At 40.6% G+C, this 23,202-nt stretch overlaps 1 protein-coding gene across 1 annotated transcript; it reads right to left on the minus strand.

Moving 5' to 3' along the window:
* Positions 1-16,719: 16,719 nt before the first annotated feature.
* RNS1 (ribonuclease 1) lies at positions 16,720-20,601 on the minus strand. Its single transcript, XM_087666586.1, has 4 exons — positions 20,434-20,601; positions 20,148-20,297; positions 17,855-18,047; positions 16,720-17,211 (listed from the first exon to the last, which is right to left on the minus strand). The coding sequence occupies exons 1-4, from the start codon at positions 20,536-20,538 to the stop codon at positions 16,988-16,990; spliced, it is 672 nt and encodes a 223-aa protein (XP_087522712.1). The 5' UTR covers positions 20,539-20,601; the 3' UTR covers positions 16,720-16,987.
* Positions 20,602-23,202: the final 2,601 nt, after the last annotated feature.

Here is a 23,202-nt window from a genome sequence, read left to right on the forward strand (position 1 = left end):
GGGGACACACATGGAAAGTGTGAGGCTACATAAATGAGGCCTTATCTCTTCTATAAAAGTATAGCCATTGTATGCAATGAAATAAGAAGAGAACATTTGTTGAGTGTGCATATTGTTTGCCTTCTCTTTGTAGCCATGGAGTTCCTTGTCTATTACAATCCTCCGTGATAATGTATCAATCATTTTGTACACACCATGATCAACCCCACATTGGGATTCTTGACATGGTATCAGAGCCAGGTTCCGATCCTGGGACCTGTGGGTTATGGGCCCACCACGCTTCCGCTGCGCAACTCTGATACCATGTCAAGAATCCCAATGTGGGGTTGATCATGGTGTGTACAAAATGATTGATACATTATCACGGAGGATTGTAAATGTATCCATGCAAGTGTATCTGAATCCCAGTCTCATAAAGTAGTCCATACTGCAATGTGGACTTCACATACCTAAGTATGCGTCTAGCCGCATCCAAATGCGATTTCCTTGGAGCCTGCATAAAGTGACTTACCAATCCAACAGCATAGCTCAAATCTGGCCTGGTAATAGTCATATAAATCAAACTTCCCACTATGCGTCTGTACATAGTGTTGGGGGTAAAGGCGCCTCCGCCGTGCCGCCCCGTGTATTACTACACTGACAGTACCCGCCACTGCACACTGCAGGTGGCGGGCGCCCGTCACGTCACTTTATTCTTTATTCTTTTAGTGACAGTTTGAATAAAGGAAGGCCCGGTCACACATTGTGACTGTTGGAGTTCCCATTTCTTGTCTCTCTCTTTCTTGCTCTTGCTCTCCCGCCATAGCTCGCGTGCAAGCTTCGATCCTTCTCACCTTTCAACTGGTATCAGAGCTTGGCATTCTCTTGCTCGAGCTCGACTCGGTGCTTCCCGACCTTCGCATCGACTCGCTTCACGCATTGGGTCTCCATCCCGGCAGCCATAGCCGACCTCTTGAGCTCCCGACTCTCCCCGGCTTCCCGAGCTCCATCCTGGCCTTCTTGAGCTTCATCAGGGCCTTGCCCTTGAGGTATTGCTTCAGCATTTGCAGGCATTTGAGTGTATTCTCAGATTGAAACAGGGCAGGAACAAAGGGCAGCCACTCTTCTTGAGCTCCATAGCTCATATCTTCCCTCCCCTTTGCATTGGGCCTTCATGGCTTGGTATGTGCCTACCTTGGGCCATCATTGAGCCCCCCATTACCCCCTTTTCAGCCCATGTGGAGCAACAGCAAGTTCAGCACCAACAGGGCAGATTGCATCATTTTTTCCAGGCTGTGAGCACTCATCTACTTCAGCTCCACACTTGGCCATTGCTTCTTGCTCTCTACCTTGATCAAGAGGGCTATAGACTTCATGTTTGATGTCATTCAAGCTTTGGGTATTGGTCTTGATCTTTCGGGGCTGATTTCTTCAGATTTGGGACTGTCATAAACTGTCATAACAGGCTGAAAACAGGGCAGCACCATTGGCATTAGCATTTGTTGCTTATACTCCATTCCGGTTGTGCTTTTTGATGCCCGTATGCGGTCTACATGATGCCTAGTGCCTTGGGAATGTATGCACATGATTATGCCATGATTTTGGCTTGAAATATTGGCTGATTTGGGACTGTTATTTACTGTTATACAGTGCTGGAAACAGGGCAGCCACACTTGGCATTGGCATTTAATGCTTATACTCTACTCCGGTTACCTTGTTTGATGCCCGTATGCGGTCTACTTCCTACCCGGATGTATTGGGGATGTATGCATTTGGTTTGACCATGATTTTGGCTTGAATTTGGGGCTGAAATCTACTGTTTAGAACAGTAAATACATGCTGGAATAACAGTGGGCTGAAGGTACTTTACATGCTTTGGCACTTACCTACCGATACCGGATGTATGCTTTGAGCTTTGGCATGATATCTCTGACATTTGGGGACGACTTGGAGAATATGTATGAGATTATGGGATGCTTTTGAGCTTCGCATTAGCTCCGTCTTCACTGGCATTTGGACCGACTCGGCATGCTCGTGGACCGCCTATGCCTCATGTCTCTGCTTGACAGTTAGGCTTTTGCATTACATGCTTTGGTTCGTGACATATGCTATTTGGTTCGTGTATGCCATACCGACATTTGGAGCTTGGATTTGGATGCATTTGAGCATTCCCGGCTTGATCACTGATCTTGGTTGCTATTTGGATGTCATTGAGTTGACCGAGAGCTTATTTGGTCTTATGTATTGCTTCATGGTTAATACGACCGGTGCTTCATGTATGTCATGCTCTCTCGGATGCGCTTGATGCATTGACAGGGTCACTTATCACTGGTGCTTTCTCTTGGGTTGTTTGAGCTTTTGAGCTCGCTTTGTACGCCTTTTGTGCCAGTGGGAGCATTTTACATGCTTTCTTGACCTTTGACAGTTGCATGCTATTGGAGCACTTACATGTATTTGAAGCAGTTTATGTCTTGAGCAGCTACATACACATTGAGACTTTGGGATCATACTCCGATCTTTATGGATATGCATTGATGTACTCTTGGTTCACAGGATGCTTATGAGCTGAGTCTCATATTTGGATCTTTCTCTTTGAGCAGATACCTATTTGTGTCAGGTTTTGGCAGTTACAGAAACACTTTGCCTAGAGTGTCTGGGGGTGTGCCTTTCACTGGCAGATGTTATTTTGACATGCTTGGTGTTGAGCTCATGTTCTTTTCACTGTCATTGGCCTTGCTTATGTCCGTTTCATGCCGGCTTTGGACCTAGCATTGTTTGCTTGACATTGGATCCTATTTTGGGACAGTTTGCTCTCTAGACTGCATACCTGCAATTTATTACAGCAAGCAGTTATTGGTGGACTGAGGTGTACTTTTCATGCTGAAATATCCTGATTTGGTGTACCGCACCTAGTACTAAGTGGGCAGCAACTTTTGGCACACTTTGCTCACCCTTTGGACCCCGTTTTGGTCATTTTTGGGCAGTTTCTGCAGTAAAACAGCAAGCAGTTTTGGACTGTTTGGGCATTTCCAGCCTGCATAATGGCGTCATCTTCGCATGATAGTGCCATCTTTAACATTACAAAGTTGGATGGTACCAACTACTCTTACTGGAAGAGTCAAATATGGCAGGTTTTGGTGCAGAAATCTCAGATTAAGCCACTTCGGTTGAGTGGGGAGCAGCCTGAAACTATGGACATTGACGACTGGCTTGAACTTGATGAGCTATGCAAGTCCACGATTGTATTGTCTCTCACTGAACAGGTACATTATAATGTATTTGAGGAAGCACAGAGTGCATGGGATCTATGGAATAAGATCAAGAATCTTTATGATAAGAAAAGCCCGGCGAGTCAGATGTACTGGTTGAAGCAGCTTATGGATCTGCGCATGAAGGATAATGCGACTATGTCTGCTCACTTGAGCCAGTTCCATGCTATACTGAAGAACCTGACTTCGCAGGATATCACCTTTGGAGAGGAAGTAACTCCTCTTTTCTTGCTTGGAACTCTGAATGAGTCATGGGATGTATTCCGCACTGCTCTTTGTGCCTCTAGTGCTACTCTAAAATTGGCAGATGTTGAGAGTGCTCTTCTTCAGGAAGAGGTGAATCGCAAAAACTTGGATGCCTCTCGTGGTAGTCATGCTTTGACAGTTAGAGGCAGGAATGACAGGTATGACCGTGGTAATGGCCGAGGCCGTGACTCGCAGAAGGGTCGGTCTAAATCTCGTGGTGGCAAGTCGCGTAGTAAGTCGCGTGGACGCAATGCAAATGTCACTTGTCATCATTGTGGGAAAAAGGGCCATATTAGACCACAGTGTCATGAGTTGCGCAATGAGAAGCGCAAGGATAAGGGGAAAGATAAAGTGCAGGAGAAGTCCTCTGATCGCAGCATAGTACCTGCGAAGTCCAACGTCAAGATTGAGGAAATTAATGTCACGCAGACTGAAGAGTCCGATGGTGGTGATGAGTTTATACTTGCAGCTAGTTCTTCTGATGCTTCACACTTGACTGAGACACCTAGTATGTATGCACAGTGCTGGTTATTGGATTCAGGTGCGTCCTTCCATGTGACGCCTTACCGTGAGTGGTTTCACTCTTACCGTACTGTATCTGGATCAGTCAAACTTGGAGATGACAGGTCTCTTGATATTGTGGGCTGTGGAGATATTCAGTTGCAGTTTTCCACTGGCAGTTCCTTTTTGCTCAGGGATGTACGTCATGTACCTGCGCTTACGCGTAGTCTTATGTCTGCAGGACAGTTGGATGATGCAGGATTTCATGTCTGTTTTGGGGATTCTACCTGGAAGATTACCAAAGGCAGACTTGTGCTTGCTAGAGGCGCCAAGGCTGGCAGCCTCTATCCTCTTGTTGTATCTGGGTCTTCTGTAGACCATGTTTTGGCAGTGGGCTCTATCCCACATGTATCACTTTGGCATGCCCGTTTGGGGCATATGTCTTTGAAAGGAATGAAAATGTTATCTGGTTTGCAGTATCTTCCGCCTTTGGATTATGCATGTTTTGACTCGTGTGATCATTGTCTTTATGGTAAGCAGAATAGGTCTACGCATAAGAAATCGGGTAGGCCACGCATGAGTGAGCCCTTGGCATTGGTGCATTCCGATGTTTGTGGGCCTATGCCTTGCATGTCTATGGGTGGCGCGAAGTACTTCGTTACCTTCATTGATGATTTTTCTAGGAAAGTGTGGGCTTATCCCATAAAGCAGAAGTCCGATGTCTTGGCAGTTTTTCAGAGATGGCTTGCTCTTGTTGAGAACCAGACTGGGTATAGGCTGAAATGCCTTAGGACAGATAATGGGGGAGAATATGTCTCCCATGCTTTTGAGCAGTTTTGTGATGACAGGGGTATTAAGCGTCAGTTGACCGCCCCTTACACCCCACCCCAGAATGGTTTGGCTGAGCGCATGAACAGGACTATTCAGGAGCGTGTGCGCTCTATGCTTAGCCATGCAGGCCTACCCCGGAGTTTTTGGGCTGAGGCAGTTAGTACGTTAGTGCATGTCATAAACCGATCGCCTTCCAGTGGATTGGATTTCCAGGTTGCAGAGGAAGTTTGGGCTGGTAAGCCACCCTCTTATGCGCATCTCCGTGTCTTTGGATGTGAGGCATTCTGCCATGTGCCCAAGGACAAGAGGAGTAAATTGGATCCAAAGAGCATTAAATGCATATTCCTTGGCTATGGTGAGTCAGGAGAGATGGGCTATCGCCTATGGGATCCGCAGGCGCGGAAAATAGTACGCAGCCATGATGTCGTCTTCCATGAAGACAAGATGCACAGGCAGCCTGAGAAGGTGGTTGAGATCCGCAGAGTGATCTTTCAGGAGGAGCCTAAAGCTCCAGCACAGCCAGTAGTACAGCCTGCAGCAGTTCCTCCACAGGGCCAGGATGTTGGACAAGTAGTTAGACAGGCAGCAGAGCCTGCGGTGAGACGGTCTGCTAGAGATAGACGTCCACCTGACAGATTTCAGCCCTCTATGCATTATGTTTTGGTTACAGATGCAGGAGAGCCTTTCACTTATGATGAGGCTATGCGCAGGGGTGACAGTCACTCTTGGGAGAGGGCTATGCAGTCTGAGATAGACTCCCTGCATAAGAATGAGACTTGGAATTTGGTTGCCTTGCCTAAGGGCAAGAAGGCTTTGCCATGCAAGTGGGTGTACAAGCTGAAAAGTACCCCTGGACACCCCAAGCCGGCATACAAGGCTAGATTGGTAGCAAAGGGTTTTAAGCAGGAACATGGTGTGGACTTTGATGAGGTCTTCTCTCCTGTGGTTAAGATGACCACCCTGCGCTTAGTCTTGGCTTTGGTTGCACAGCTTGACTTAGATCTATATCAGATGGATGTCAAGACGGCTTTTCTACATGGGGACTTGCATGATGAGATCTATATGGATCAGCCTAAGGGCTTTGCAGAACCTGGCAGGGAGCACCTAGTGTGCAAGTTGAAGAAGAGCTTGTATGGCTTGAAGCAGGCACCTAGGGAATGGTATCATAAGTTTGATGCCTTTATGCAGTCACAGGGCTACAGCAGGAGTGCTATGGATCCGTGTCTTTACACGAAGAAAGCCCGTGATGGCAGTTTGCTTATCTTGGTACTCTATGTTGATGATATGCTGATAGTAGGGAAAGCTCATGATGAGCTAGATGCTCTTAAATCTCAGCTAAAGAAGAGCTTTGAGATGAAGGATTTGGGACAGGCCTCACATATACTTGGGATGCGCATTAAGCGCGATAGGCATCAGGGACTTTTGTATCTCTCACAGCGGGAGTACATTCATAAAGTCCTTGAGCGCTTCCGCATGCAGGACGTAAAGCCTATTGGCTGTCCATTACCTTCTTATGTGAAGGTATCACAGGCCGATTGTCCGCAGACAGATGAGCAGAGGGCCGAGATGGCCAAGATCCCTTATGCATCAGCCGTGGGCAGTTTGATGTATGCCATGATAGCCACTCGTCCAGATATTGCACATGCAGTTGGTGTTGTGGCACGCTATATGGCTACACCTGGCAGCAGACATTGGGATGCCGTGAAGGGTATCATGAGGTACCTGAAGGGCACAGCAGATATGTGTATTTGCTATGGCAGCCAGGATACAGGGGTCGTGGGGTACACTGACTCCGATTATGCAGGACATGCAGATAGTAGGAAGTCCACTTCTGGCTATGTATTCACCTATGCTGGAGGGGCTATCTCTTGGATGTCCAGGGTTCAGAAGTGTACGGCTTTGTCTACCACTGAGGCCGAGTATGTTGCAGCCACTGAGGCTTGCAAGGAGGCCATATGGTTAGGCCGTCTAGTTGCTGACCTTGGGATTGATGCTACACCTACACTGCATTCGGATTCTATGAGTGCCATTCAGTTAGCTAAGAATCCGGTCTTCCATGCGAAGACGAAACACATTGAGGTGAGGTATCACTTCATACGTGGTGTCATGGAGGACAGGTCTGTTGACCTTGTCAAGATCTCCACTGACGAGAATCCTGCAGATTTGCTCACGAAGAGCCTCACTACTGAGCGCTTTGCCTTCCTCAGGAGGTTGATGGGCGTTGGATGAGATGTCACCTTTCCTCACCTATGTACATTTGTACTGTCTTTTCTTTTTATTTTCTCTCTCACTAGGGCAGATTCGCCTTTAAGTGGGAGGTTGTTGGGGGTAAAGGCGCCTCCGCCGTGCCGCCCCGTGTATTACTACACTGACAGTACCCGCCACTGCACACTGCAGGTGGCGGGCGCCCGTCACGTCACTTTATTCTTTATTCTTTTAGTGACAGTTTGAATAAAGGAAGGCCCGGTCACACATTGTGACTGTTGGAGTTCCCATTTCTTGTCTCTCTCTTTCTTGCTCTTGCTCTCCCGCCATAGCTCGCGTGCAAGCTTCGATCCTTCTCACCTTTCACATAGTAGGGTCTTTCAGAAGCTCACCTACATCTGCGCTCAGCTTCACATTCTGCTCCAAAGGAACTGAAATAGGCTTACAGCCTGTCATCCCATATTTAGACAGCATGTCCAATCCATACTACCTCTGCAAGAGCCGTATCCCACTTGGTGATCTAATCACCTCAATGCCCAAGAAATAACGCAGCTCTCCCAAATCCTTCATCTCAAACTTCTGCTTCAATAGCATTTTCACATGAAGGATATCTTCATCACTATCACCCGTCATAATCAAATCATCAACATATATGACAAGTAGCATAATACCTTTCTCTGTTCTTCTCACATAAAGTGAGAAATCTGCCTTGGAAATCTGACAGCCAATAGTGACAAGATACTGTCCTATCTTGTCAGACCATGCTCTAGGTGCTTGCTTCAAGCCATACAAGGCTTTCTTCAACCTGCAAACAAACTGAGGATGAACAACATGCACATAACCTGGTGGCTGCTCCATATATACCTCTTCTTGCAAATTACCATGCAAGAAGGCATTCTTTACATCCATCTGATGTAAAGACCATTCATTTGATGCAGCCATAGCAATGACTGCTCTTACGGTTGCCATCCTTGCAACCGAACTGAATGTTTCTTCATAATCAATGCCATATGTTTGTGCATACCCCTTGACTACTAATCTTGCCTTGTATCTATTCACAGAACCATCTGCATTGTGTTTCACCTTATAAACCCACTTACAACCATATTTAGGCAAAGGTACCGATTCCCATGTAGCATTTGCTTCCAAGGCATCCATTTCTTCATCCATGGCTTTCTCCCATTTTTCTTTTCCCATGGCTTGCTCAAAAGAAGTGGGTTCTGGTTCCTATATCACTTTGACCATAAAGGCATAGTGAATGGCTATAAATCCATCATATTTCAGCCTATCCACATGATACCTAGGTCTGGTAGACCTGCGCAAAGTAGGTTCACTCCCAGGTGCTCTCAAAACATCCCTTGTCTTCCTTACTCCAGGTGTAACAATAGAAGGAATACCCAACTCATCATCAATGCTCTATTCTGAGCCATTGGATTCACCATCCACATAAGAGTGACCTGCATTCACATCAACCATGGGCTGATCTACCTTCTCTTTTCCTTTTCGTGATACATGCATACCACTATTTGCATTGCTTTGAGAAGATTCTCCTGATCTCAATCTGCCTGTCCATGGCGAAGAATGTGAACCACTTCTAGAGGACGCTCCAGGTCCACTAATATCTTGTGACTACTGCTGTGAATTTTGTGCAGCATTACCATTTTGTGCATCTACATTATCAATCACATTTACTGGTTTATACCAGCTATTCATCTCATCAAAAACAACATCTCTGCTCACTGTAAACTTACGAGTAGAAGGGTTATAGCATCTATACCCTTTTTGCTGCAAAGAGTAACCAATAAAGATGCACTTCTCAGCTTTTGGATCCAACTTGGATCTCAACTCATCTGGCACATGAACATAGGCAATGCAACCAAAAATTTTCAAATGAGAAATATCTGGTTTCCTACCAGTATACCTCTCCTCTGGAGTCATGCCATGTATTGTTGTAGTGGGAGTCCTGTTCATTATGTAGACTGCTGTAGCAACTGCCTCAGCCCAGTAAAAATCTGGCAGGTCTTTTTCATTGAGCATGGCACGAGATACCTCTCCAATATGCCTGTTTTTTCTTTCTGCAATTCCATTTTGCTGTGGAGTATGACTACATGAATATTGCTACTTTATGCCATGCTCCTGTAAGAACCTTGCAAACTCATTTGAGATGTACTCTCCCCCTCCATCTGACCTTAGGCATTTTATTTGCAGGCCTTTTTCTTTTTCAACCATAGCTTTAAGAGTTTTGAAATACCCAAAAACTTCACTTTTCTTTTTCATAAAATACACCTAAACTTTTTTGCTATAGTCATCAATAAAAGTGACAAAATAATGACAGCCTCCAAGAGATGCAGCTTTAGTAGTCCACACATCAGAGTGGATTAATTCCAATGGCTTCTTACTCTCTTGAACATGTCTTGGAAATGGTTTCCTTGCCTGTTTTCCAAATTGACAGGCTTCGCATACCTTATGCATTTCTGCAACCTTGAATTTAGGCAATCCTGCAACAATATTTTGGGCCTGCATTGATTTAAGTCGTTGTACATTAACATGACCAATGCGTTTATGCCAAATATCAATATTTGCAACTACACCGGTCCCATGTGCAAACATTACTGCACTCAATTCAGGCATGTCTGCATCCAACGTAGACATTCTGCCCTTCTTCTTTCCTTTTGCTATCAAGCGACCTTTATTTTTCATATCCTCAACAAAGCATCCATGAGAATTAAATCTGACCTGCAAGCCCTGCTCAACCATTTGACCAACAGAAACTAGGTTTCTTTGGTGATATTCGGGACATGAAATACATCCGACATGTATTTCTTTTTCCTATCCTGCATAGACAAATGAATTTTTCCAATCTGGACTATAGGATGTGCAGTATCATCACCAGTCTCCATAAATCCTGGTTTTTCCATTTTCCTTGCATCCTGCATCCATTCTGCATGACCTGTCATGTGGTTTGATGCACCTGAGTCAACATACCGCACATCATTGCTTTCTTCTACACTTGTCATAGAATTGGTCATGTGCTGTACCATAAACAAATGCTCATTTCTGTCATCACCCTGTCTACTAGAAGATGCATAATTTCCTTGTTGCAATTTTTCATTCATGATGTCATTCTGCTTTTTATAGCAGTCTTTAGCCATATGACCCATTTTACCACAGTAGTAGCATTCAACATTGCTGTTTGCATTTTGGCCTCTTTGCCATCCACCACGACCTCTTTGGCTCCCCCTACCTCTAGAGTTACCACGTCCTCCTCCAAAGGACTGGTTTTCCTGAGTTTGCTGCATATTCTAATTTATACCATGGCCTCCAGATCGGCCTCCTCTACCTCTGCCTCTACCTCTTCCAGCATTTGAGTAGAAGACAGCTTATTTTGAAGTTCCTCTTGAAGAAGATGTACCACCATTTCTCTGCTCCTCAGAAATTAGAAGAGCAATCAACTCCTCAAAATCAGGAAATCTTTCACGGACGGAAATGGATGTTCAGAACTGTGCATAATCCTTTTCTAGACCATTCAAGGTCACAGAAACTAAATCATCACCTTCCACTGGCGACCCAATGGAAGCAAGTGCATCTGCAATCTTCTTCACCTTCATGTGGTAGTCATTGATGCTCATACTTTCTCTTTGCACATTGTGCAACTCTTGCTTGAGTTGCATTTTCCTGGCTTGCATATTTGTGCTATACATTTTTGACAAAGTATCCCATGCCTCCTTTGGCCTACTTACATCTTGAATATGCATAATCATAGAGTCTGAAATGCTGATAGACAGCCAGTACATAACTTTCATGGCTCTCTCATGCCATGCTTTAAATGCCTGCATTTGCTGTTGATTGGGAACATTAGGAAGAACTGGTTCTTCTTCATTTCCTGCAACAAATTCCCAATATCCTTTTCCCATAAGGAAATTCGTCATTCTGAACTTCCATGCTTGGAAGTTGTTCTTGTCAAGCTTTTCAGTGACAATCTGTGAAAGAGAATCAGAAGCCATTACAGAACACTGCAGAAAATTTCTGTCATTGCAAAGAACACAGCTTCAGCCTCACAAGGGCAAACCTGCAAAACTGAGAAAGTGGTATTTGACTACACAGTCACTTCCTAGTGACGATTTTGCATCAACAAGCAACAAGGATGATTCTGTAACACCCAATGTCTTTGCGCACAGGTATACGATGCAATTTCTATAGTAACTTTTCATCGACCTGTAGAACAGTGGTCGCACAGCATAAAACATGGCCTTTTCCTGAGTGCATGCAGAAAACTTTCGCCTCCAAAACAGGCCTCGAAATGGCCTCAAATAAAAAAAACAGAGCAACTAACGGCTATAAGCCTCCCCCCAACATATACTGCCCTCTCGCTACACCGTGAAGGGCATCTCAATCTGAGACAATGCACTCTTGCACTTTCCGGCTGTGCTACCTGTGCAGAGACTTGCTCCCAAAACAGAAAAATGAAAGCAACACTGGTCCTCTTACCAGAACACCGCAAACTTGGCTTGCTTTCTTGAGCTCCTTACCACGAACAAGGCTCTGATACCATGTCAAGATTGTGGGAGAGAAGGAAGGAGTCTCACTTGTAGCTTTCTTGCTTGCACAATAGGGGAATACACACACAGGTGGAGGTTGAAAACAGTTTTCCTCTTCTTAGTTGTGTAAGCCAAAAGAACTCTCATACAAAAGAAATAGAAGAACCCTATATATGGGTCTCAAACCAAACTCAACTAACTAAGGTGACATACTAACTGAGCCACGAACTAGAGTAGATAAGTATAGCTGTCATCTAGCTATTATTCATGGGTGGTGTACCAACCGCATCTGCAACTAACAAGTCGGTGACATAAATGCACAACGGTCACCCTGGCATATCACGAGTGGAGCTCGATATCTCAACAATCATTGCACATGCTACAGGCCGCACCGCCGTATGAACTGCTCGACTGTTCAGAACTACGTTGTTTTGAGAAAACCCGCAATGCCATGCTCCTGGCTGCCCAATGTCGAGCTCTAACTTGCCACCCAGCTGCACCCTGAGGTGGAGAGAAGGTTTCTAGAAGATAGCAGGAGCTGAAATGCCCTCCTATGCATGCAGCAAGTCCACCAAGGTCAGGGGGTCTAGAACAAGCTATGGAGGTAAAGAAGATAGGATGAAAAATGAAGTTCTTCTTGTGCACTTAACTAAGATAGAGCTATGGGAAGCTGAGTAGATTAGAGATGGCTCTAATACCATATGAAAGAGCAAATTTGCAGCAAGAAAAAAAGTGTGCACAAGAGGAAGATAGGAGCTCAAAGTACAAGAACAAAATCTTGTTTACTAAGTTACTCAAGGTACAACTTGGGTACACTCTATCTTCACCTTGATAGTGACCCATAGGCTATTTATATAGCCTCTGCCTAGCTATGGTTAGGGTTTCCCCTGCCCTTAAGGCTATTCACACCCATCTGCCCTCATACACCCTTGCTTACGGTGGGTTCCTATGCCTATCTTCTAACAAAAACAACAAAAAGTGGCCAAAAAATTGAACATTTCAAGCATGCAATATATCCCCACCCTTAGCTAGGGAGCATCCTCATGACCTTGGAAAGAGGAAGAATAAAATACTTTTAGCTAGTCATCCTTCCATCTTTAACTTTATGAACACCAACTCGAACATGATTAAAGACATGATCCCAACCATATGTTCATAGAAAAACTAGGTATTAGAAAATAATGAAAGGAAAATAGAGCGATCCATTAACCAATCATTCATTAGAAGAATATATTAAAATTTTAAAGGACATGAGAATTTTCCACTACATGTCTATCTTCAAAATATCATATACATCTTCTCTTGCATGTACCACCGTAAGCATTACTATATTCAATTGGACCTTCAAATACCAAGATCCTCCATAATATCAACATGTTCAAAGAGGGTAACACAGACACCCACACACATATTACATGTATAAAGAATGCATCCATATATGTACATATACATATATAGAGTTACAATAATGTGAATGGCATCCCAAAAGAGAGAAAATGGGTATTTGCATTATATCTCAACAATCACCTTTGGCTTCCATATCAAAGGTAATTGTTTTAGTAAATTTGTTTACTTTTTTTGAATTTTCTATGTTTATTTGAAACATTAGAATAATTTGACTCCGCATGCATTAGAGGCTTATCTCACAGTCCACAAACATAATTAGATTTTCAAGTTTCTTGTCTATATTATGTTAGAGACTTGTGCTCACACAAAAAGTATAAATTATCAAATATCATTGTCATTTTTATCTAATTTGAGTCTTGCATTTAAGCATGCAGTTCATTCTATGGATGCTTGTATATATTATCAAATATATAGTATATATACATATGAAAATGTTGCTCTGTGCATTTTTTATGTATTAAAGATATTGTGTATATTTTGAGTCCATCAAAAATTTTATGTATATATATACTTGCACATTCAATCTTCCAAAGTTCTATTTTGACTTTTATCACAATGGCAAGCAATAAGATTGTCATTTCCAAGGTGCATAGATGATGCATTAGCAAAGCTATTTACTAATACATGTACAATTACAATGACAATCACCTTTGCATTGTTTTTAATAGTAATGACAAGGCCACCTAGGAGCAATTTACTCAACTTGGCAAGTTGTGTGCATAGAAGTGTCTTTAAGATAGTTTTTTGACACAATAATTTGATATAGCTTTCCACACATCCAATGCCTTATTCTTGGAAATTTGGCGTAGTATGGGTCAAATTACAATGGTGACAAAGACACTGCTCCAACCTTCTCACACTAACCATAATTTTAAGAGAGGGTGTAATTAATGCATCAACTTATACAAATGCATATAGGTAAAGTGCAAGGACAATGCACAACACACAACCGCACACAGGCAATGCAACCAAGCAGTGAAGAGCTAGCAAATGTACACACTATAATTCTCTCATTTTGTACATTTGGTAGTCCTCTAGCATCACCTTTTTGACTGAGTCATAGCTAAAAAGAGGGAATGTTTACTTATTTTTGCGAAATCAAAGTCAACAACAAAGTATTTCCACATGAAAAATGCAAGCAAAGGCATAAAGATAGATGAACATAGCATGTCCACAAGCATGTTTGCAAAAATGGTAGTAGTACTAAAGGAAGCCACTTATATTCCATACAAGCATTTAATTATTATTTGTAGTGTTGGAAGATCATTACTTGTGTTCAAATATTGGAACAGGAGTCATCTACATCAGCTGCTCAATTATCTCAAAGGAGACACAATCAAACCAATGGTAAAGGATTTTGTGATTATAGCAAGAAACCTTCAACTCCTGAAAGAAAACTTATGAGATATCATACGTAGATTACTCCACATAGTACAATTCATGCATAGCAATAAATTTATTATAATGACTTACATGCAAAGAACATTTTGCTACATTTTGGCATTCATGGCAATGCGTATATGTTGGAATAGAGGATTGGGACTATGTGATAAATTTTCCAACAGCATATAGTTATTCCAATCTCCTTGACTTAAACCCTACCACTAGGAGAGACTAGAGCACAAAATATTGATATATAGATCTCTAGAATGCATCTCTACTGGTCCCTTTTCCTCTTACAATAAATGCCAAAAATGTGTTATGTAGCCTATGTATTCAATCATATATTGAATCATTTACCTCCTAGCCCTTACATATACCCTAATTTTGTAAAGAAGCTCAAGTTTTCTATTTAAAAATGCTTAAATAAAGATCTTCAAAAAGGATTATTCTAGAAGAATTATTATCTTTATTTTCCATAGTATCCTATTTGGACCCCGAGGGGAGTGCACCTTATAGAACATGTTAGATACCACGTGAGTTCAAAACAAAGGGTATTTTGTTTAGTACAATTTACAAGATTACATTTACAAAAGGGGTTTTTTAATTTTATTTTGAAAAAAATAATAAGTTTAGTAAAGTAAAAGGGATCGTTTTATTGCCTTATAGCATATAAAGAAATGATGTTTTGTAATATTGTTTGAACAACGTATAGATGATTTCTTATACGTGCACCCTCTGAGATTTGGACATGCTAATCGTAGAATCCAATGGGCTATGCCTAGAACTTGACTAATTGAAATTTTGAAAATAATAAAGTACTTAGAATTCAAAACTATCTCTTTTTTTGTGCTTGTTCAAGATTTTATTCTTGTGACTCTATCTAATGAACAAATTATAATAGACTTGTATTTTAAGGTATCGATCATAACTTTTGTGATGACTTTTGTTGATGGCCTTTAGTTGTATCTAGTGCTAATGAAAAAGAGTAAAATATTACAATAAGAAAATGGTGGCAATGCCTTACATAACAAATTATAAATACCTCTTGATGTATTGATGTTCTTGTGGCACGACAATATTATTTCTTTTTTATTGTGCCTATATAGGTGATAATAAAGATAATTGCACCTTGGACTTTGTTGGATAGGTCAATGAAATATGAAATATTATTACTCATTGATTATGTCTACATGGATGATAGCGAAGCAGATTGTAGCCTCGACTTTGTTGGATAGGTGAATGAAATATATAGTTGATCTATCCAACAAAGAATCTAAGCTATAATTTCCTTTTCTATTTGCTTCCTCGCCCCTACTCCCACACCTTGGATAAGAGCTCCAATCTCAAGGGGTTCATTGTATGTAAATCCTCCATATCATGTGCATTCAAGGTCTATTTCATATAATTTTTAATCTAAACTTATAAATTCATTTAATTATTATTTTTAATTATTTATATTATATAATTTACATATTTTAACTAATTTAAATCATTTTAATTATTTAATTAATTTAATTATTTAACTTTGTACATAAAGTTTTAAATAACCTTTAACACAAAAAGAAAACCAAAAATCCGTTTTTAATTTTCTAATTTCAATGAACCTTACAAGCTTCGTGCAAGTTGAAGCTAAATGCGCAAACATAAGCACTTGTAAAGCTTGTGACAACACAAGGATTTCTTGGGTATATATACATAGCCTTTCAATTGAAAGCCTTATCAAAATGTATTCTACCATCTCTTCAAATGTTGCCATGTCATCCATATGCCTGAATTTTTAGGGCTAATGTTAAAGTCGTCCATTATTTGCAAAATAAAAAGCTTTTCATGTAACATAAAATGTGACATAGGAAAAATTATATAGTTGAAAATCTAGAAATATTCTAGGTGCATGTAATGTTGGTTCCACAAACTGAGCTACAAAAATAGGAAAGTAAAAGATTGGCTTATTACTATACTCCATATTAGCCCATGTCTCATGAAACTATATCCTACATAGTTTGCAAGTATTATTGTAACATAGTAGAAACAATACATTCATTCTAGGATTGGCATGCTAATCAAGTAAATCAACTTGACAAGCTATATGTAAAATAAACTTGATTTTATGAGGCTTCTTAAAATGTAAGCTAGAAAAAACATACCTAATTCAACTAGAGAAAACCCCTGTCTAATGGATTTCAAGATCAATGTTTATTTTTGTTTTCCAATCATGAAAGACTATGGATACCAAAGTAGAATTGGTGTCTTTAGAGGGGTCTAGGAGACAACCTTGAAAATAAAAAAGAGCCCTCTTATGCTATTATCAATACAAAGCTTAAAGTATAGATGATTATGTGCTTTTCACTTAAAATGATACAAATATTATGGTATCGATAATTGAAGAACCCTGTTTACCTAGAGCAACTATATGATTCCATTAGAGAACAAAAGAGATTGTACTAAATATTACTCCTTGAGAGTGCTCTCAAAGCATCAATAGTAAGTTCAAAAAAATTTGAGCTAAAGAGAAGTTAGCAAACCTTGCCTTCCTAGATAGTATCATACATTTGTAATACAACACGAAGCCTCATGTGCAACCAACTTAAAGGCTTTCCAATCATGCATCAAACCCCTCGTATTTGAAAGCTAGAAAGATGGAATCATCACTTCAGATCCACAAGTGGCATCAGGCAACACAGGACATTCTATCAAAGTTTGTGCATCCTTGTCCACGCAAATGTATACTTGATACAATTGTCTTTCGCCTGAAGAATTGAGATTGCATTCAATTCCTGGTGTTTGTCCAATTCCTTGTGCAATAGCTGATACAATGGCACGAAGGCTATATGAACTACCATTAGCTTGTATTCCTGTAAAATAATGTAGGTTATAAACCATTCTAAAAGGGTTATCATAAAAATTGTATTTCACTTTGCATGATGCAACCACTTTTATTGATAGCAATAAGGTGAACATGCAAAAACAAATTATTGTTTATGGAAAACTAACCATGCATATACCCACATTGTTTATATTCAAGGCAACCAACAACTTGATTTTATAAAGGCCTAACCTTTGTCTTTGAACCACTACAATACAATCCAAATCTAGTCAATTAGTTTGATTATTCGAGGTCCGATATGTCTAAGCACGAAGAAGTAAGCCATGTAGCTTTGATCTATAGAAGTTTGATTATCGAAGGATTGGCTAGTCTAGTAGAAGAAACACTATTGGATATATACGAGTGTTTAAAGAAATCTAGTCAACTAGTTTGATTATTGATCTAAGGGTGAAGACGTAAGCCACATAGCTTCAATTTGATTAGCTACTTTAGTAGAAGAAACACTATTGTGTGTGTGTGTGCGTGTGTGTGTGCGTGTGCGTGTGTGCGTGTGCGCGCGTGCGCGCGTGTGCGTGTGTGCGTGTGTCCTATTTAAAGTTCAATATCTTAACTAATTATAAATTCACATGAGAAATACTATATTTCAAAAGATCGAGTGTTGAATGGCCTACCTGCACTTTGCAAAGCCCCCAAAATATCAATGTTTTGCCTTAAGTTGAGAGTTGAGGTAAAGTAGGAATGCTCATTCAACCCAGAACATGTCCCATGCTTAGTCCACTCATGAGACCAAAATTTCTCACCATCACCACTTGGACAAGCAAGTGTCTCCCAAGACTCTTGTAATTCACTTTTCAAATCTGAAATCTACAAATGTAAAGCCACTAAGTTAGAATCTATTGTAGATAAAATATAGTATTTTACTTGTGCTAAATATTTTCAACTAAACAATGTTTGCAAACTTTTTTTTTTCTGCAAGGGATTTGATGAGTTGATGCACATAACACACAAGCAAAAAAATATTGAACTTTCTTAGCCTTCCTAAAGTGAAATTGTGTTCCGTGCATGGGTTTCATGAATATGCATGTGTTTGTATGATTCAACATGTGTTTGTAGCTTTTTCTCATCTCTCTACACGCTTGCATGGTCAAAAAATGATATTATTAGTGAGTATTTAGGCTCATGAAAATAAGAACATTTCTTAGAGTTACTAGGTCAATTTTCTATGATTAGACTTGTGATCATGGACAAAAGAAATGGCACTATTTCATATAGCAAGGAGAGGACCATCCAAATCTTAGCATACATTATTTCCATGCACTACACATATATGTATGTACGAGTCCATGCTTTGTATATTTTATTATGGGTGCCCATTTGAGGTATATAGAAGGTCCAATATCAACACACATTCGTATTGTCAGATGATGTGGAGACTAGCTAATATCACTTCATCACACATTAAAACAACAATGTAACATTAAACGATGTGGAGACTAGCTTTATATCACTTCATTACCCACTAAATCAATGAATCGTTACATTATTGAGCTTCTCTATGATAATTCCATGCCCTTAATTACAACTAGCTTGTAATGACAACCAAAAATTTTCACACAAAGTAAAATCTTATCAAGCATTTGGCTACATGAGCTGAAAACATTACTTTGGCATTTGATGTTTGCACAATTCGGCTTGCTCAAGCATGAGTTGGTGTTGTTGTGTGGTTGGCGTGATTGTGCATATTAATGTAGCATATTGGGTGGGTGTGAATGTGCATTTATGTATGCAAGTGCACATGCTATGGGCTTTGATGTGTCCCTCTTTTGTTACATGAGCATGAAAGTGTGCTCGCTAAAGTCCTTAAAGTCAATCATGTTTGATTGTCACTAGTTGAAAGACATATACAAATACATACACTACTCAAAGGATTGTGACCTTAGGGTCCAAATGTTGTGAAGTTGTGCGAGAGTTGTGCTCAAAGAGTGTGATTCCACCTTTAAATTTTCAAATTTTACATCTTAAACTAAAATCTAAGTCATGAAGAAACCTTCAAAATGTGAAGGCTTTTAGCAGTAAAGACCTTCAAATATGAGCATTTTACCTCTTAAAATTTTCATTGAAAAAGAATTTTGTATTTTAGCTCTTAAAATTTCCAACTGAAAAGGATTTCGCAAAATGCCACCTTTGGGATAAAGGTATTCTCTAGAGAGAAAGATAGACCTACAAACCTGATATTGCTAATGTGGCATGGAATTTACACCTAAGCCACCATGAACTATGGAGCATTGGTTGCCAACTGTATGGTCTCCCAAAGAAGGCATTGGGTATACACTATCCTAGAAATAGGATTGTGACCTTGGGAAGGGGGGTGGGGGTGTAAGGGCTTTGTAGTTATACGATGGTGTTATCAGTGAAAACACTTATATAGGGAATAGTAGTGACTCAAAGCCCTGCCTTGATTCCACTCTATGTGTGATTCCCTATACCCAGTGGTGAACTCTCTTATGTGCGGCGCCATGAGGGTGTAGTCCTGAGATGTGTCTATGTTATACCGTTTCTTTGCTTGAATAATACAAATGTATACCTTGCTCTCACATATCGTGTTACCTATTTGTGCTGTGTTGAGTGCATGACAAATGCAAGTGGATGCATCAAGGGGGAGGAGGGTCTAAAATGCCATTATCCACTCGAGGAAAAGGCTTTCCACACACGTAAAAGGCTGTCTCTTTTATTCATGTTTGTGTGATGGCAAGAAAATAGTCGCGTAAGAACAAAATGGAAGTTACTATGATAGAGAAGCGGTTGAGAGCGGAGACTTCAGGCGAGGTGTTTTAATAAATAGAGAGAGTGTGCTATCTATTTATAAATATAAATATAAATATAAATATAAATAAATAAATATATATATATATATATATATATATATATATAGAGAGAGAGAGAGAGAGAGAGAGAGAGAGAGACCAATGAAGGGTCGTAAGAGCCACCGCAGTTGGTCGGGTAGGAGCCATCGTCGTTGTTGGGCCACAAGCCATGGATAGAGAAGTCAGAGGCGGGCTTTCCAGTGGTCGGGTAGCAGCAGCTCTGCTTGGTGTCGCAGTAAGAGCCAGGCCACTACGAAACCAAGAAACACACACACAAATAACCCTGCCACAATCAGCCCCTGCCCCTACCATTCATGATTCATCCCAAGACAAGCACAGATATCCAGCAGCATTACAACGTCAGCACGCACACAGGCGCCTCATACCTGCTGCACAAAATAGAAGAAATCGAAGCTCTGCGCCTCGCTTTCTGGCAGGACGAAAATGAAGACGCAGAAGAAGGCCGTGGCAAAAGACGAGAAAGCGGCCATGGCGAAGCTTGCAAAGCTCGCTTCGTTCGCTTGTGTGCGTATGTATGTATAGTATGTGGTGCCTCTCCGTCCTGATTTGTTGTAGTCTCCGTCTTGATTTTTGTAGGTGGTGGTTTTTTTTGTGTAGGTGGTGGCCTTGTGCTTGTTTTGACTTTGGGTCCCACCCCGTTCCTCCTACACGGTCTAACATCAGCAAGGGTATATCCCCTTCCACATATTCCTTTCCCTAAGACTTTTGGGTGCACTTTTCCCATTAGCAAAGAGGATCGGCTCATCATGTACCGCTTATATGACATCATATCATAATGCGATTAGGGCACATCATAAGCAATTAGGGCCTCATCATGTCCCATTACAAGGAGCAAGGAAGGATGACGCCCCCCCCCCCCCCCCCCTTAAAACATCATCGCACATGGGAGTAGGGTTTGAGAATTTACACACGAGTAGGGTTAAGATTAAACTCTTAAACCCGGGTAAACATCCTTCAAAAGAGAGTGCTAACAAAGTTTTATCAAGGTTAATGATGTAGCACTCTTCAAGGGGGAGTGCTAACAAAGTGTTAAACAAGGTTAAGCTTAAAGTGTTAAGCAAGGTTAATGATTTTGATTTGTCAATAGTGATGTAAGACTTGTTTTCTAATAAGAAACTATACCATGTAAAGGCATGAATAAAAAATAGTTTTCCATAATATCATGATGCACTTGTCTTCCCTTTGCTCTAGTGCAACACTAATTAGGCACTCTAAAGGCAAATTTACACCAAGGGTAAGTAGGAATAGTGTGAAACTCCTTGCCCATTAGCCCCCAAAAAATTTAAAATAGAACTAAGCCCTAGTCACACCACGTGAGGTATCAAAAGTTTATCAAGGACCAATAAGGTAAAGCTTACCAAGGACCAGTAAGGTAAAGCTTATCAAAAGGACCCTTCCCTCTTTGGACAGTTTTGTCGTATGCTAACTAATGCAAATGTCTTCCACAAATTGCATGATTAAAATGAATATCTATAGGCCAATGCATGCATTTTGAACTACATTATGCATTTTGAAATCCATAATGTAAGTCCCTTTCTACAACCTTTAATTATTATTTGCTTTCATCGAAATGTTAGAGGGACACAGTTTCAATCACCTGTTGTTGCTGGCCAAGCCCACTAGCACAATTGGCATGCATCATTGCAAAGTTGCAATGCTACAACTCACTTGCTTGGCATTTTTGCAAGCAAAGGTTGCTTCCCTTCCACTCGTAAAAATTTCATTAGACAATGCACTTTACACATTATATACAATGCTCTTCTTCCGCTGCAAAAGCATGTGGTGCCAATAATGATTTAATTTTTTAAGCCACTTAAAGCTACAACATGAAGGAGCTCTATAAGGGTCTTAAAGCAACAAGTTGTAAATAGGTAATAGCATTTGTAATTTTGTTGTGCCTAAGCATAGAAATATTTACATGATTAGTGTGTTTTGAGATTCTTCTTTCTTTTTAGTATATCTTGTCTCGCATTTCATAGCACTTAGAAACCTTTTCATATGGCTAAGGAGGTAATGACTCAAATTTGACATCCAAATATTTGCAAGAACATGAGTGATACATCCAAGAGATAGGAAAATGCCTCAATAATATATCCAAAAAAGGATTATAGTAGTTATCAATTTAAAAGCATAAATGGATCATGCCAAAAGAAATAGTTCGGAACCATTGAAAAATGTACACTCATCATGCTTTAAAAAGGACCAAAGAGATATGTACCAATGTGCACATCATAGAGAAAACCTAATGTAAATATGTATATATGTCATAGGTAAGATTTCTAGAGAGATGCATACATCTCACAACGTTGAACATGTATGTTAACTCATATATCTATTACACACATGAACACAATTGGCAATGGCTTAAGGAGACATGTTTCTGAGCGAGAGAGAGAGAGAGAGAGAGAGAGAGAGAGAGAGAGAGAGAGAGAGAGAGAGAGAGAGAGAGAGAGAGAGAGAGAGAGAGAGAGAGAGAGAGAGGGGTCTCCCACCATCCAAACCATGGACCTTTATCTCAAAGAAGAAGTTATTTCATGCAATAGATATGTGAGAGAGGTCTCCCACCATCCAAACAATGGACCTTTATCTCAAAGAAGAAGTTATTTCATGCAATAGATATGTGATTCCTAATGGCTTAGTGCAATGCCAAGAACACTCAAACTTTGCCTAATATCAATCCTTACCTAGTTTCTAGAGCATCTAGATGGGCATAAAGGAGACCAACCACTTCTTCCATAGGCCACAACGCCATTATCCTCCAAGTCCACTACACATAAAAACCCTTCTAGAAGATTTTCATGATTTTGAGCATATGTAACCACCAAAATGTTGGAAAAGTTTGTCAAGACTTGACATCCAAGTTCTCAATTTTAAATCTTAAAAGGTACATCCATTTGTCGCAATTACAAATTAATTCACACACACACACACACACACACACACACACACACACACACACACACACACACAAAGCATAATCCTTGCTGTATTGGTTTTTTGTACGATGTATTTCTCTAGTGTAGATTATAATTTGTATGATGACATTGGCTATATTTTGTATGGCTTTGGCATTATTGCAACACACACACTCACTCTAGGGTATGGTGATGTATGCATGCATGCTCTATACTTCA

Source organism: Lygodium microphyllum, chromosome 2 (assembly GCF_053477565.2).
Source record: "Lygodium microphyllum isolate KBCC chromosome 2, Lygodium_microphyllum_v1.1.10, whole genome shotgun sequence".
NCBI lineage: Eukaryota > Viridiplantae > Streptophyta > Polypodiopsida > Schizaeales > Lygodiaceae > Lygodium > Lygodium microphyllum.